General features: G+C 34.3%; 1 protein-coding gene and 1 long non-coding RNA gene across 5 annotated transcripts in view; one reads left to right on the top strand and one right to left on the bottom strand.

Moving 5' to 3' along the window:
• LOC144967798 (uncharacterized) overlaps window positions 1-7,403 on the top strand; it is a 55,038-nt gene extending 47,635 nt beyond the window's left edge. For all 4 annotated transcript variants that reach the window (XM_078905447.1, XM_078905449.1, XM_078905450.1 and 1 more), the window contains 2 exons: window positions 606-638; window positions 3,320-7,403. In XM_078905447.1, coding sequence (XP_078761573.1) covers window positions 606-638; window positions 3,320-3,354 — 68 coding nt within the window. In that variant the 3' untranslated portion in view covers window positions 3,355-7,403. The remainder of the gene's footprint in view (window positions 1-605; window positions 639-3,319) is intronic.
• A 3,724-nt stretch (window positions 7,404-11,127) lies between these two features.
• Window positions 11,128-15,235, bottom strand: LOC144967799 (uncharacterized). The gene is made up of 2 exons (XR_013644466.1): window positions 12,895-15,235; window positions 11,128-12,358 (listed from the first exon to the last, which is right to left on the bottom strand). It is a non-coding gene; the product is annotated as an uncharacterized LOC144967799 (long non-coding RNA).
• Between the last annotated feature and the right edge of the window lie 2,002 nt (window positions 15,236-17,237).

Genomic DNA, 17,237 nt, shown 5'->3' with positions numbered 1-17,237 from the left:
GGCAATGCTGTACACTAGAGTATTGTGGGGAAATGTGAGTAATAGTGTTTTCAAGGCAATTTGAACCTTAACCATATAAGTGCAACAGACCACCAGACCATAAAGTTGCACACATTATTGCAAGTGATGTCTTTGTTTGGTTATTATCTCATAATTTTTGTTTTATCATAATTTATAGATATTCCAACTTCTCTTGCATGTCCTGGACATAATGGCTAAGAAAAGCAATATCATCAGCAAACTCTAGGTCTTAAATTTCTTTTTCTCTATTATCTGCTTGTCTTCCCCCTTTTCTCCAAGCCTGTCTCCCTAAATGATTCGTGTATGTCGCAAGTGCTGTTTAACTTCTTTAATACAGAAACAATCTATATAATATATAATTGTAGAGATGGGTATCTCATCTCACTTTTTATTTACTATTAATTCTTGATGAAAGTCTTTTTTTTTTTTAAAGAGTCTCTGTTATTGATGTTTGTTTTTTGATTATTTTTGTTTCTTTTTAAATTCAAAGTTAAGTCAGGTGTATTCATCGTTTTTTTAAAGTTTTTTGGGTAATATTATGATTTGTTTATTAATTTGCCTTTTATTTTATTTTTCTGCAACAGAATGGACAAAAGTCAAAGATTTACAGAAGAGAGGTTTGTTAACCAAAATATGAAACATACAAGGATCAGAATTATTTTAGTCTGGCAAATGAAAAAAAAAAGAAAATGCTTTTTATTTTTATTGCTGTTATATATGTATTATTATTATTATTATTATTATTATTATTAATGTAATGTTCTTATCAGCACAGTTGGCTTGTATTTTATTAGGTACATCTTTCATACATTAAACAACCCACTCCGGATAATCGCAACACCTTGGGATCAGCGAAAATGTTGCAATTAACCAAAGTTGAGATTCCTGTCCACTATTGCAACATTTTCCCACTGAGTTTAAGCAGGCTTGGGACCATGCATGGCCTCATTAACTCTCTCAGGTTCACCCCCATTGAAAATCGAACAAATTTGTTCAATTTTCCATGCATATGAACTCGAGAGAGTTAAACGTGTGCTTTTTCTTCTTCTTCTTCTTCTTTCTTTGTGTGTGTGTGTGTTTTTTGTTTTTTTTTAAATCTTTTTAAGTTTGTAAATTCCATCATTTTCCTGTAATTGACATCACTCATTTCCCTAAGACGACATCAAGGGTCATGTTTTCTTGCAGAAGCCAGGTGTTTATAAAATGTGTTGGTCAATAGTTTCCAAAAAAGGAAGCAAAATCGGTTAAAGTCTTCTTGAGGCACAAAAAACTTTTATCACAGGGTTACATATGATCGCACAAACCCATGCTGCAAGACCCGCCCTCTTTTGTCTCGAATAGAGTAGTGACACACTACTGTAGCATTAAACCCCGCCCACTCTCGATTCTCCAACCTGTCATGATTTCACCTGTGATGAATTTTAATCATAAAATTTAGTTCGATTGATTTCTTGAATTTACCATTTTTCAAGGTTGGAAAATTTGTTGCAATTAACCGAAGTTTCTTGCAATTAACCAGTGACTTTTATATAGAATTAATTCCGTTTCTTGGGAAATGTTGCGATTAACCGAGTTGTGATTATCTGGAGTGGACTGTATATAGTAAATAGAGAGCAACATTTATGAAAATTATCAGGTATGGGTTAAATGGCTCCTTGTTAATGTAATTTGGTTTTATAAGTCTGAAAGTGGCGATTTCCTTTTTTACTGAACAGCAACATAACTGCACTACTTTTGTGAGCATAATTTTTGAGTGAGATCAGTAACCAAATAAAGCACTACCTTTTTCTCTGAATCCACTAAGAAATGACATGTTAAAAATCATATTCAGCTAATAAGATGATGCATCAAAATGCCACTCATTACTTGCTTTTTAATTGTGTAAAGCAATAATAATAATGCAATGTCAAAGGTAAACCTGAATTCTGAATGCACAGGATTATTACTAAATATTTTGAGTGGAGATGGCTTCTAAGACTAGCCCCAATGTTTTGTTTAACCATTTAAATTGTTATACTTGTTTCTCGGCTATTAATCACAAAGGAAGCAAGCAGTTGGTGAAGAAAGTTTTGTTTTCGGACATTTGTCGATTTAATTTCATATGGTAATGGCAGAATAAAGATATGGCGATCCACAAACACATTACAATCATGAAAATGTGGTTGAGGTTTAACCACTTGGCAGGAGAGGAATCATGGTTTGGGAAGGAATAAGTGCTCACAGAAAGACAGATCTTGTTTTCAAAGTAACTGACTATTCGGAATGGTACTTGACGGAAATTGAGTGTCCTCGTGGTACCAACAATGGGGTGACAGGAGGAATTAACAGGATTCCATGGCAATGACAGATCCCACATTGCAGTTGCTTGTTGGAATTGTTTAATTGAGCAGACCTTTAAAGTTGTACCATGGCCTGAGAGATCACCCAAGTTTTCTCCTATTGAGCACATATTGGACGTCTTTGCTCGCAAGTTCAAGGAAAAAATACCCAGAATATTGTAACACTCTAGCAGGCAGTGAAAGAACAATGAAACATTATCAGCCAATAACAAAGCTAATAATGCATTTAATCAAGAACTATTTAATGCTAGGGTAGACACACTCGATATTGAAATTTCTGCAATTGTGTGTAATGCAAGCATTTTATGTACATTTTCATTTTGTTCACGATAAAACAAACTTTCATTTGATAAAAACAGACTGAGAATATGATTTAACTTACTTGAGATACATTGATTTCAAAAGTGGTGCAGTTATTTTGCTGTTCAGTGTATTTTTTATTTTATTTTATCTTTTTAGAAAAGAAATTGGTGACAAGTTAAGGCATAAGTTGGAGGACAGATTTGTTTGGGGTTTTTGAAGGTTTCTTTTTTGTTTTTAGCTGCAATCCTTTTGGAAGAAAAGAACAATGAAAATTCAGCTTTTAAGTTCCATATAAATTCTACAATTTTATCCTACCATCCTCCATTTTACTGGCACTGACATGACCTAAAAAAAGAGTTGCTAGTGCCGTAAAACCTTTTCTGCTGCTAATAAAACTAAGGCAAAAGGTGCTCAGTCTAAGAACCTAATCAGTTGTAAATCTATACAATAGTAAATAGTGTAAATGGCACTTATTAATGATAGTCCTCAAACAAATTTTCTAAGATCTGAATTAATCGAGTGCTGTGGTTCAGTCATTATAATGTTAGGATATTTCTTTTGAAATGTGCAAGCTTAGTAACTGATGTCACTCAAGAGGTAAGACTAATATTGTTCATGATTATATGTAACTTAATATCTTTATTTTCTTTCTACAGGCTCTGAAAACTACATCACACTAAATGAACAGTAAAATTCAATGTTGTGGAAACAAGTCACCAGTCCCACATATTTCACTTCGCTATCAACATAATGGGCAGGACAGCAAATGTTACATTCCATCTAGAGCCAAAGGAGATTTTTAAAAAGTAAAAGAAGTGATTATTATTTTTAGTGCTATTTACGCTATGTTGGGTATATTTTTCCAATTTGAATTTGATATTCATACTTGTGACTACAACTAGAGCTCTTTGTGAGTTAATACCCCGGATTTTCAACTCAAAACAAGAATAAAATATTTTAATTCAAATATATTCAATCAGGTTCACAACCAAATAAAGTGTCGAAATTGTAGAGACAAGAGCTATGATTGTTATATATCTACAGTGTTTCCCTAGCCGTTTACTTATCTTTGACATTTCCTCATCAGAACTGTAAAAATGATCAAGAGTTTGTAACATGTGCACTCTATTCTTTTGTCCAATAACATCTTACTTTAAGACATAATTTCCTCTCTGAGATAGTAAAAATGAAGGGATTAAAAAAGATGAATTTTTGAGATTTCAAAATGCTTGCGACAACTATCCAGCACACAGATTGGAATATTTTTGTAAGTGATGTCATAGGACATAGAATCGTGCATTTAGCAAGTGGAGTATTAAAAAAAAATTTTTTTTGTTTTGTTTTTTGATTCATTGTTTCCATACATGAAACTTCAAATGAATGGATAAAGCCATGAAGTGTTTCCTCAACTTGAAATGTTGGATACTGGAAAACTGGACCGGTGTGCCCATTAATTCCTTATTGTGATGACTTGAAACAACCTTCGTTTTCTTAAACTATTCCCTTTTCCCAGGGCTTTCGCAGACTTCACTAGTTGTAATGAAATTAAAACCATGAAAAGTGTTTACTTTTATGCTTAGTCTTCATTAGATAGAATTTAAAGACAATTCATGCAGTCGAATATTTAAAATACAAAAACGTTTTTGAACAATGCTTTTTTGATTTCGTATTTTCTAATATTGTGCTGCAATATTCGTTGTGATTTTGTATGCATGATGTGATTAAGTGAATGGATATACTGTGAATATTCTAATTCTCTGGATATGGCACAAGTTATTTTTGTAGCAGATTGGAGTGATTGAATAATCTGAATGCTGTCTATAATCAGCTGTGTATTGGATGTTTTATTTAATACTTTTTCATGATTGCTTTGCTCCAGCTATGCTGATATTTTTCAGTGGGTGATAGCAGGCTTCCATGCTTCCCATAAGGGGTAGTCAATTATTTTGGTCTCTTCTATTCCCTATGTCTTTTGTTCCCTTGTGTCTTTCTGTTGTCTCAAAATTAGACTGCTTTGTTTTGCCCAGGCCATGGAAAGGATCCCTCATTACATGGAATGCAGTCAGATTATTTCTTCTTTAAACATTAATCAGTTGGCTATGTGACCGTGAGTGAGCATGTCATGAGGGCGTGCATGTCATAAAAACCATGTGAGTGTATTTCTTTCTGTTTGTGAAACTTTGCATAGTTTCGGACCACACATCTGGTTGGATAGCTGCTGGGTTCTGTTTCTCTTCTTTATTAAACAACCCCTTTTTCTTACCAAGTGCCTGTGACCCGAGAATGCCACAGGCCCTGATGAACCTCTAACCCTATCAAACTGTCCTGTGAAGTGACAGGCTTTGATACCTTATATTAGTGTTTCAAGCATTGGTAAACTTCAAGCTATGCTGATATTAAATTCTGAACCTTGTACGTTTCTTTCCAAAATTGTTTATACCAGACAAATGTTTGGTGATAAATCACCAAAGTTATTTATTGAATCTGTGTATATTTTGAGTATTGAATTATTTATACTACTTTTCAGTGAAATTTATGTACGGAAGATTGGATTTCTTTGTCTTTTTTATAATTTTTTTTTTTTACAATAGTTTGTTGTTTTCTTTTTAAAATTTTATTTGTGATTTACTTCATTTTATTTTAGTAATTGTTAGGGCAAGTCTAGTAACTTTTGTCATAACTGTTTGTTTTTCTTTTGTTTGTTTTTGTTATTTTTCTTTTTGTTTAAGTGCACATTGAGTGTCATTTAATTTTTCAGAAATAAGAGTTGTTATCATCGCATATATTGCTTTATATTATCATGTTTAGAACCAAAAGAAGTGTAATTCTTTTTTAACAAATAAAAAATAGAAAGAAAGTGTTAAATAAAAAGGTGAGAGCTAAAAAGAAATATAATACAAAATACTCGAAACAGACTCAGTGTGATAAAACAGGGAATATGATAGAAGAGTTAAAAGAAAATATATTTTATGTTAAGTTTCTTGAAGGATGTGTCCTTCTTGAAAAATAGATCCTTGATAGATGAAAGATAACTATCTTTAAGGAATGATATGTTTATTGATATGGAATCGTTTGCCGCCAATAAATCCATTTGCAAGACCTCCTTGGGGAGGGAGCGGGGAATATATATATGGTTGTCTTAAAGTAGACAAATGTGCTGATAACTTAATCAGTTTGGTTAAATATTTAATTTGTTTTAAACCACGTCCAGAAAGGATGTTTATACAATGGTTTTTCTTTCCCATTTTTTAAAAATACATTTTTGTATTGTTTGTTAGTGTTCCCTTTTATTGATTTTTCTTTTTTCGCCTTTTCCCATTTTGATTTTTTTTCCATCTTGATCATGTTGCATTGCTCATAATCATCATTGCTGTCCAAATACTTGTGATAATTTGGAATAATTTAAAAGAAAAAAATAAACATGACAGTAATTAAATAAACTCCACCATGTATTTTTGATGTATCAGGTACGATTTAGAATTTTGCAGAGATTCGGCTACACGATATAAATTGAGTTGAGGGATATTTGACGACTGCAAGGAGATCAGATGTTAGATGTATTATAGTGTAAAAAAAAAAGGCATTGAACCCAGGGGTATGAAAATGCAATACCTCTCACCTTTTTTTTTTTTGACTTTTATTTTGATATTACATTTCTGAGGGGCATTTTTAGGGACTTTTGTATAAAGTTTGTCTTTGTTTGTTGTTTTTTTGGTTTTTTTAAAAATACATTGGAGTGACAAATTTCAGCGCTCCCACGTTGTTGTTTGTTTATTCTTAATTTTTTTCTTTTAGTCATTTTATATTGATAAAGACTTTTTTTTTTTTTGTGGAATCCAATTGTTTGAAAGTCTTGCAGTTTGAGGGCAGCGAATGGGAGATAATTTGATATAACTTATGACCTTTTGAGGGAAAATTTCTGTTCGTTTTGTTTCTTATTGCTTACAATAAATTCTAATCTTGACTCTTAATGGTATTTATTTTTAGTGTTCTATTTTAATATTCATTTTATGACCACAATGCAAGTCAAATGTTTATGGTGAACGACTTTTTACTAGCAGATTATATTTAAAAAGTGAGCTGTATACACCTATTTTGCTCAGTGAAAATGTAGAAACTTGTTTTATTGATTGAAATTCTTTTCTTGTTCCTTTTCTCTTTTTCTTTTCTTTTTTTTTTTATAGGCAGCAATTTAGTTGTTTAAATAGTAATCTCAACATCCATTTATTGTTCCCCATAATGCATTTTGTTTGTTTTGCTTTTTTTTTGTTTCTTTTAAATAAAATTTTAAAGCGGGGGGGGGGGGGGGGGAGTAAGAAGTCCATTATGACTTATTCCCTTTTGAGTCAGAATAATTATAAAATGAACCTTGGGCATGTGACAAAGGTTTGCTCATTTCTGACTTGACGTTGCTGAGAATTTGATTTCAAAAGAAAAGTTTGTGTGCACATCTTTCATAATTATATCAAATTCATGCAATACAATTTGTAATCATAAATTACTGTCAGCTACAGGTTATCTGATGCTGCCTCCTTATTAACAATGTGAAAAGAATTGATGATAAGATTGATCTGAATACATGCATTAACAGATTGAAAGAAAAACGAATGTTTAAAAATAGTGCTTCGTTGTGAAAGAAAGCTCATTGTATAAGTATTGCAGTTGATGGCAGTTAAAAACTGTCTAAATTGCTTGAGGCAGGATTGCAGTTGAATAAAGATCTCATTTTGTCACATCAAATTAATGTGGCTTTCAAAATTATTTAATCTCCTCTCTCTCCACCACCAAAATTTGTCATCCATTTTTCAGAAATTTAAGTGCCAATTTCTGTGAATGATATCAGTGAATCAGATAACCAATTTTTGTCTTCATTTTAATTTTATGAAATGTGCAGAAATTACCTAAAAGTGTCACGAGCACTGTAAAATCCCTAAAAACAAACAAGATTGTGTCCTGAATGGGGTCACCTGACCTCCCATGGTGGATGGAGAGGTCACTTTTGCTGTGTCTCGTATCTTCCTATGTATGTTTCCTATTTCCATGTTGCTCTCTGTCCTTGTCGTAGATTGAGATTGCTTGGGGGTTTTTTCCTGGTCTTCTGGGTGGGGTTCCTGACCTCCGATACTGGGCAGGGAGGCACTTACTGTGTCTTCTCTCCCCCTATATCTGTTTTCCAACATGCTTTCTGTCTTTGTCTTTGAATGAGATTACTTGGTATTGTCCTGGCCCTGGCCGGATATCCTTGCTGGACTGGGAGGGAAACAGTCAAATATATTGTTAGGGATTTGGGAGATATTTTTTTTCTTGTAAATCATTTCTCTGTTATGCGCTATATTGTTTTTGTTTTACAAATGATTTGTAAACATTTAGTGTATTCCTCTTAGTGGGGACATGTGCTTGTGTCAGGATGAGACATTTAGGTGATATCAAACTAAGTACATTGATAGTGTGCCTTGGAATCAAAATCTGTTCCCTATTTGAACTAATCCCCTGTCTTCCTTTTCCTTGGGTACTTGAATTTTAATTCTATAACTTTTTACTATCCCATTTTCTTCCTTTTTACTTAAGCTCCTATGACTTAAATGTGTTGCATGGGGATCCTGACCTCCCATAGCGGGCAGGGAGGTACATACTGTGTCTTCTATCCCCTTGTATCTGTTTTCCAACATGCTTTCTGTCTTTGTCTCGGAATGAGATTACTTAGTTTTTTCCTGGCCCTGGTCGGAGTCCTGGCTGGGAGGGAAACAGTCAAATGCATAGTTATTGTTTTGGGAGATGATATTTTTTTCCTTGTAAATCATCTCTCTGTTCTGGATGGGGATCCTGACCTCCCATAGCGGGCAGGGAGGTACATACTGTGTCTTCTATCCCCTTATATCTGTTATCCAACATGCTTTCTGTCTTTGTCTCGGAATGGGATTACTTGGTTTTGTCCTGGCACTGGCCGGAATCTAGCTGGAGGGAAACAGTCAAATGCAGTTATTGTTTTGGGAGATGATATTTTTTTCCTTGTAAATCATCTCTCTGTTATGTATTATTATTTTTATTTTGAATGTATAATGTAAGCATTTGAGTGTGTTCCTCTTTGTTGGATTTTATGCTTGTGTCTGGATGAGACTTGTAGGTGATTTCAAACTAAGTACATTGGTGGTATGCTCTTGGAATCTACATCTGATCCCTATTTGTTCTCAATTCCCCTTTGTCTTACTTTTTCTTGGGTGCTTTAATTGTAATTCCAGAACTTTTTACTATCCCATTTTCTTCCTTTTTACTGGCGCTGATATAACCTAAATGTGTTGCAAGCGCCGTTAAACCCTTAAAAACAACAAAAACAACATCTCTCTGTTATGTATTAGTATATTTGTTATTTTTTAATGTATAATGTAAGCATTTGAGTGTGTTCCTCTTTGTTGGATTTTGTTCTTGTGTCCGGATGAGACTTATAGGTGATCTCAAACTAAGTACATTGGTGGTATGCTCTTGGAATCTACATCTGATCCCTATTTGTTCCCAGTTCCCCTATGTCTTACTTTCTCTTGGATGCTTCAATTGTAATTCTAGAACTTTTTACTATCCAATTTTCTTCCTGTTTACTGGCGCTGATATAACCTAAATGTGTTGCAAGCGCCGTAAAACCCTTAAAAACAAACAAACAACAAAAAACAAATGTGTTGCAACTGGGTGGGTTCCTGACCTCCCATAGTCGGCAGGAAGGTACATACTGTGTCTTCTATTCCCCTATGTCTGTTTTCCAACTTGCTTTCTGTCTTTGTCTTGGAATGAGATTACTTGGTTTTGTCCTGGCCCTGGCTGGGAGGGAAGCAGTTTATCAGTGCTATTGGTTTTCCTCGGATCCGCAGAGATCAGCGATTTTGGAGTCAGAGGAGGAATCCTTCTTTAAAAATATCATTTCTCCCAAAACCATGAACTGGCACTTAGAGACCTGATGCAGTTTCCCACTGCCCACAAGTAAAAATGGCCTTAAAGGCAGTCAATCAAAATTTTCCTCCTTTTTCACTTTTTGTCACCATCAACTTTGCTTCATATCGGGAACCTTTGCTTGTGCCTGATGGGACTTATAGGTAATATCAAAATAAGCACATTGGTAGTTACTTTTGGAATCTTCTGTTCCCTATTTGAACCAGGCCTCTTTCTTGCTTATTCTTTGGTGCTTTTAATTTCCCAACTACAACTATTACTCTTATTATCTTCCTTCTTACTGGTGTTGAAATGACCAAATGCTGTCGGAAGATCTGTAAAACTTATTGTAACAAAACAATAAAAATTTCTCCCCATCTCCACTTAAAGGTTTTAAAAAACCATCAGATTATCATAATCCTAAACATGTGAATAATCAATGATTATGCAATTAATGTCACCTTTTAATGCATCTAATGTTCTTGATTGACTAGTTGATCGAGTGACATGAAATAATGATCAATAAAACGTTTGACAACATTCTGGTCATTTGCCAGGAAAAGCTGGTATGGAGGCAAAAGGAAAGCAAAAGACCACGTATTCAGTTGTATGAATTTGAATTTTTAAAATATATTCCATCAGATAAAAAGGGAATTTAGGTGGAATGATCATTCATGCAATTGGCACTCATGAAACCCACTGGTATAAATTTAAAATGGCTTTTAAACAGTGCTAAATATTTCCTGTATTTCATAAGGTCTCTAGCTGTATTATAACATATCCTGTAAAACATTATGTTTCTGTTTTATTTTATGTGGTCCTGATAGCTCTTTTCCTATTGATTTGACAGCTTAGGTGTGATCAGGGAGTGTTACAAGCATCATTTAATTCTCGAAAACAAACCCAAAGAAGACTACTCCAGATATAAGGAAATGAATGTTTCTTGTACAGACAAAATACGCACTGAAATCAATACAGTTTTTAAGAAAGACCCTGATATTTTTAAACAATTGGTAAATAATGGATTCCAACCATATTTTTTTTGAAAATTACAAATCAAATTAAACCAATAAAATCTAATTTTATATCGTTTGTGACAAAATTCTAAAAGTAAGGGAACTAAACGTACAAAATTAAATGCTTGCCCTGAGGAAAGTAAATGTAGTTTGTTAAACTGCAGAGGGCTTAAATATAAATTCTAATACTTTTGACTAAAAGTCAATTCTCTTTATCTGATTATCATTGATTTATCTGTGCTGAGATCTAGATGTGACCATTTGTGCCCTTATTCGAAAGGATAGGTCACTGTTACTATGTTTTCACTGTTTCCCCCATTTTGCTTCCTGTCCAAACCTCCCAGAAGAATGAACCAGAAGAGCCACTCAATTTTGCTGCAAACTAAAACAGAAACAAATTCGGATCTCTGCAGCCGTCTGGCTCTGATTTGATTTATTTTTATTGCAGGTGCTTTAAATCTCTTAAAATAAAAACAAATGAAACATCTGTATCAGGGATGCCACTTTTCCGGTTTTAGCCGGAAATCCGGTTTTTTTTACCACCAGCCGGTTTTAATCCGGAACCTCCGGTTTTTGTCCGTCGTCACTATTCAAAAAAAGAATAATTTTTTTTTAAAGAAGAAGAAAAAAATCGCGGCAGTTTATCTCCGCCCATCCCCATCACGGAATTTGCCGTGTCAAACATTTCCCTCAAAACCACAAAATCACCATTATGTCTTATGTCATATTTGACACCTGTGCAATAGTCTCGTGAAATTTAGTGACTGTCCCGTTTTTATGACGTCGGGCCAGACTGAATGGCACCAGATGTCACAATTGACAGAGACGACCAGTGGTGTTCTTTGATTAGCTAGTAGTTGATGGTTTGGTTGAAGGGGAAGGGGAGGGACAAATCTCTCTCTCTCTTTCGCAACCATCCATTAAATCATCTGGTCATACAGAGATAATACATTAGCCTAGAATAAAGCAATGGTGGTTGGCTTAGTTTATTCTTCTGTCTTTTTACCTTTTGACTATGGCTTTTGTGAGATTCCTGGGTTGTATTTATAAGCTGAATAACCACTAGGTTTCGGTAAAAAATAAAAGATATTGTAGCCTGCTTTATAAAGTAAAAATCAAAACAAAACTACACTTTCTGTCTGGCCTTTTATTTGAATAACATTGTAGGCCTTTAACATGTGGAAAGGACAATTCATTAAATGTTTACAAAAGTAAATTTATGTTTAATGATAAGAATGGATTTATACTAGTAATAGTAATATATTACATAATACCAATACAAAACTATGTTTCTGTTATTTTTACACTTTGCTTGCGTTTGACCGATAGACGGAGACATTTTCCTCCTTTTTGACAAATTGCTATTATTATCACTGAATGAAACACACTCACCAAAACCACTACATCATCTCTACCACCACTACTATTACAACCACCACCACATCATCATCCCTACCAACACAACTACTGCAAATAACACCCCAACATCCCTACCACCAGAACTACTACAACTACCACCACATCATCATTCCTACCACAACTATTACAACCACTACCACATAATTATCTCTAAAAGACCACCACTACTACAACCACCACCACATCATCATCCCTACCACCACTACTACTACAACCACCATCACATCATCATCTCTGAGACCACTACTACTACTACTACTACTACTACTACTACTACTACTACTACTACTACTACTACTACTACTACAATCACCACCACATCATCATCCCTACCACCACTACCTGGGTGGGGATCCTGACCTCCCATAGCGGGCAGGGAGGTCCATACTGTGTCTTCTATCCCCTTATATGCTTTCTGTCTTTGTCTTGGAATGAGGTTACTTGGTTTTGTTTTGGCCCAGGTTGGAGTCTTGGCTGGGAGGGAAACAGTCAAATGCATAGTTATTGTTTTGAGAGATGATATTTTTTTCCTTCTAAATCATTTCTCTGTTATGTATTATTATATTAATTTGTTATTTTTAGTGTATAATGTAAGCATTTGAGTGTATTCCTCTCAGTTGGATTTTGTGCTTGTGCCTGGATGAGACTTGTAGGTGATTTCAAACTAAGTACATTGGTGGTATGCTCTTGGAATCTACATCTAATCCCTATTTGTTCTCAGTTCCCCTTTGTCTTACCTTTTCTTGGGTGCTTTAATTGTAATTCTAGAACTTTTTGCTATCCATTTTCTTCCTTTTTACTGGCGCTGATATAACCTAAATGTGTTGCAAGCGCCGTAAAACCCTTAAAAACAAACAAACAAAACAAACCACCACTACCACATCATCCCTACCACCACTACTACTACTACAACTACCCCTACATCATCATTCCTACCACAGCTACTACAACCACCACCACATCATCATCCCTACTACAACCACCAAATGTAATTACACTTTCAACTTTTGAAATTCTCCAAGTCGTGTCAGGAATTGCTGCGAGACAAATTTTGGATCGCCTCTCAGTGAATTTGAGTGAAGTTCAAATTTATAGGTTATGGTTGCATGGGTGGGTCATGATCTTCACAATGAAAAATTTTCTCCTTTTATGTGACCAGTCATTCTCACCCCTGATAGCTATATAATTTATCTGTATTTTGTTTTCAGCACCTTATTTTATCAATTTGAAAACTGTTAACTCTCCTTTCTTTTGTGTGTTATTTGCTCTCAATTGCAATAATAAGTACTGAAACAATATTCCAAATTTGATATTTTTCAAATCCCTACAAAGCCCTTGACGTTGATTTGTATCTCGTCCGCGGGGTCGCGCAAGATTTCAGGCTTTTTTAAATTTGCCTGGTGGCATCCCTGATCAGCGCATGAGATCATTCCCTCTTTGGTATTACAATCTTTTGTGGTCCAGATTGGTTCCATAATTTTTTTAAGAGTTATCATAATTACCTACTAATTTCAGGTGCTTACTAGATGACCTAGGATTGTTATGTTAAACTGAGTGGGGCCTTTGAGATCACTTGCTGTGTTCTCTATTCCCTTTTATCTGTTCTCTAAGTTGCTTTCTGTCCTTGTCTTGGAATGGGATTGTCCTAATCCTTGTAGGAGTCCTTAGCTGAAAGGGAAAAAGTCAAGTGTTAAGTATTTGTTTTGGGAGATGATTTATAAGATTTATCATCTGTTATGTATTGTTAGTTATGTTTTCTGTTTTGGATGTATTCTTCAAAAATGTGAGTGTATTCCTCTTAGTGGGATCCTGTGCTCGTGTCTGGGTGAGACTTTTAGGTGATCTCAAACTAAGTACTGATAGTGTGGGCAGGAGGTTACTTGCTATGTTTTCTATCCCCTTATATCTGTTTCCACGAGTTGCTTTCTGTCTTTGTTTTGGATTGAGATTGCTTGGTTTTGTCCTGGCCCTCTCCTTAGCTGAGAGGGAAACGGTCAATTGTTTAGTATTAGTTTTGAGAGATGATATTTTTTCCTTGTAAATTATCTCTCTGTTATGTATTGTTAGTTATGTATCCTGTTTGGGATATATTCTGTAAACATTTGAGTGTATTCCTCTAAGTGGGATCCTGTACTGGTGTCTAGATGAGACTTTTAGGTGATCTCAAACTAAGTACAAATTGAAGGTATGCTCTTGGAATCTACATGTTCCTTATTTGAACAACTCCCCTTTGTCTTACTTTTTCTCATGTCCTTTTAATTGTAATTCAAGAATCTTTTCACTATCCCATTTTCTTCCTTTTTACTGATGCTGAAATTAGCTAAATGTGTTGCAAGCGCCGTAAAACCCTTAAAAACAAAACAAACACTGATAGTGCTCTTGGAATCTACATTTGAATCAGTCCCCTCTTACTTTTTGTCATGTACTTTTAAATTCTAGAGTCTTTTTACTATCCCATTTTCTGCTTTTTTACTGATACTGAAATGACCTAATTGTGTTGCAAGCACCCTAAAAAATCATTAAAAACAAACATTGTCAAACTATAGGATATAGATATAACTTAACCCTCATTCAAGTTGTTTTCTTGTTTTTTTTTGTTTTTTTAATAAGCATGGACTACTGATGGATTATTTGTGTGTAATTAAGACATTTTGTACGCTCTATTTTTAGGGGTTATGATTTCTAACAATGGTGCCTTCTTAATCAAGATTAAATGTCTATATTTTACAAAGTTGAATAATTTACTGGCCATCTTATTTCATGTGGTGGGATTCTATTTGTTTGCACACGTCGTCACTGTTTTTGTATAGAGAATTTCGTGGGTTGAGAGAGGTTGAGATAGGGAAAGAGAGATAGTGATGATAGTAGGATACCCAAGCCGACATGAATATTGTTCATGACTAGATGAATTGTAAGTTTGTCAGTTTTTGTACTCTGTTTTCATTATTTTGCAACAACGCTTGATTTCTCAATGTACTGTGAAATGAATCATATTGTAAATGAACTCTTACAACAACAACAAAAATACATATATATATAAATTGTAATTTTATGTGTAGCGATGTTTTATCATATTACTATAATTATATGCGAGAAAATGAGAAAAACTACGATCAATGTTGAATGTTCACCAGTACGTTTATTGCATTTGTTGATATTGAACGTCGAGTTAACATTATTCCCAAAAAAAAATTTAAAAACAAAAAAAAAAAAAAGAAGATATTGTGATCTCAATAGTTGTCAGCTCTAGCTAGTTGATTCTTAAATTTCCAGGAGAGAATTTCTCAGTTTTTGGGAAGGGTCTTTTGACCTTTTCATGGCAGAAGAAGAGGTCACTATTGCTGTGTCTTCTATCCCCCTTTATCTGTTTTCCTTTCCACAATGCTCTCATCTTTGTTATGGATTGGTTCTGTCAGGAATCCTAGCTGAGAGGGAGGCAGTTAAATAGATTCTTCCCTCTTTTTTTCTTCCTTTTTTTTTTCTCTTTTATTTTTTTAATTGTTTTTTTTTTTTTTGAGAGATTTTTTTTTAAACTTGTAAATCATCTCTCTGTTATGTACTATTACCGATTTTATTTTTTTATATATTGTACTTTGTTTTGAGTGTATCCTTCAAAGCAGGATCCTTTGCTTGTGCATTGATGGGGCTTTTCAGTGGTGTCAAAAATGCACATTGATAGATTGCTCATGGAACCTTCTGTTCCATATTTTAACCAGTCCCCTTTGTCTCGCTTTTTCTTAGAAGCTTTTAACTTCAGATCTACTTTTCCTCTATCATCTCCTCTTTTACTGGTGCTGAAATGACCTGTAAATGTTGCAAGCACTGTAAAACCTATAATAAACAAAAGCAGAAACAATTTTTTCAATTATCTTCATTTCTATTGGAAGGGGTGGATTTTTTTTTCAATGATGCATCCTCTCTAGTACATTTTATTTCATTTTTTAAATGCTGAAAATTGTTTCCCTACTTTTGGAAAACACAATACATTATTATACCCATGTCATTTAAAAAAAAATTCCATTCCATTACTTCAGGGTTTTTCCCTGAGCCTCATAAAGACACTGTTCAACTCCACACCACCCATTTCCCATAGACGAACAGACATATGACATTAAAATGAACCAGCGGGTGGTTGGATGGGAGCATCACCCTTGAATCATATACCTATGATGTTCGCATGGGTGTACGATCCGATAGTGATGTCGTTTCTTCTTTTCTTTACTAGCCTATCCTGCTTCTTTGGTTTGTGATTGTATTTTTGACAGGGGATATTTTTTTTTCTGTAAATCTTCTGCCTGTTTGTTCTTGGTTATTTATAATTTAGCTTATGATATCTTTAGGTTATGATTTTGATTTACATTTGTACTATTTTTGTTAGATTGCTTGTTTTTTTTTTTGTTTCAGCGGTCTCTCATATAACCTCAATTGTGTTGGAAGAGACCTAAAGCAACAAACAAACAAAACAAACAAAAAATGAACCAAAAGATTTCAAACAAACAAAAAACAATTCTTAATGTATTGGACTATTATCAGTATTCATATTATGCAAAAATTATTTGACTATCACAGTAAACAGGTTAATCATTTTTTTAGGAATTCTGAAATGCTCGATGTTTGGAATGGAACATTTCCTTATCAAATTAATTATGACCATGATATATTTTGTTAAAATGGTCTTTCCTTCATAATCACGAGAACACCTCAGTTCCAAGCAAATTGTTTGGAAAACTTTTCGTGGAAATTGTTGAACATCCATCAAAGGGATTAGGTAAATTAGACATTTCACATAATAAAGGGTATTACTAAAGGTCAATATGGTTACTGTTTGTCATTATGATCATCCTAATATGTCTCGTCTGGGGATCCAGTACCTGGCGTGTTTGATAGCTTGGGTAGTCTCAGGCTAGGCACAAGGACAGATTGCTGCTGGGATATACCTTTTGTTTACTGCTTGAATGATTCCCCTCCCTTTGGTGGGGTCTTCTGACCTCCCATGGTGGGTAGAGAGGCCACTTGCTGTTTTCTATTCCCTTTATCTGTTTTCCTATTCCATGTTGCTCTCTGTCTTTGTTTTGGATTGAGATTGCTCGGGAGTTGTTTTTTTTCTTGTCCTGCTGGGTTAGGTCTTCTCAGGGATCTTTGCTGGGGGGAATACCTTAAAGTATCTTTTATGAGGTGATTTTTTTCCTTGTAAATCATCTCTCTGTTACTGTTATTTCTA

The sequence above is a fragment of the Berghia stephanieae genome, chromosome 3 (genome assembly GCF_034508935.2).
Source record: "Berghia stephanieae isolate SIO BIC M18660-M18661 chromosome 3, UCSD_Bste_1.3, whole genome shotgun sequence".
Classification (NCBI taxonomy): Eukaryota; Metazoa; Mollusca; class Gastropoda; order Nudibranchia; family Aeolidiidae; genus Berghia; species Berghia stephanieae.
The sequence above is the reverse complement of the archived record's forward strand: the minus strand, read 5'-3'. Positions and strand labels throughout refer to the sequence as shown.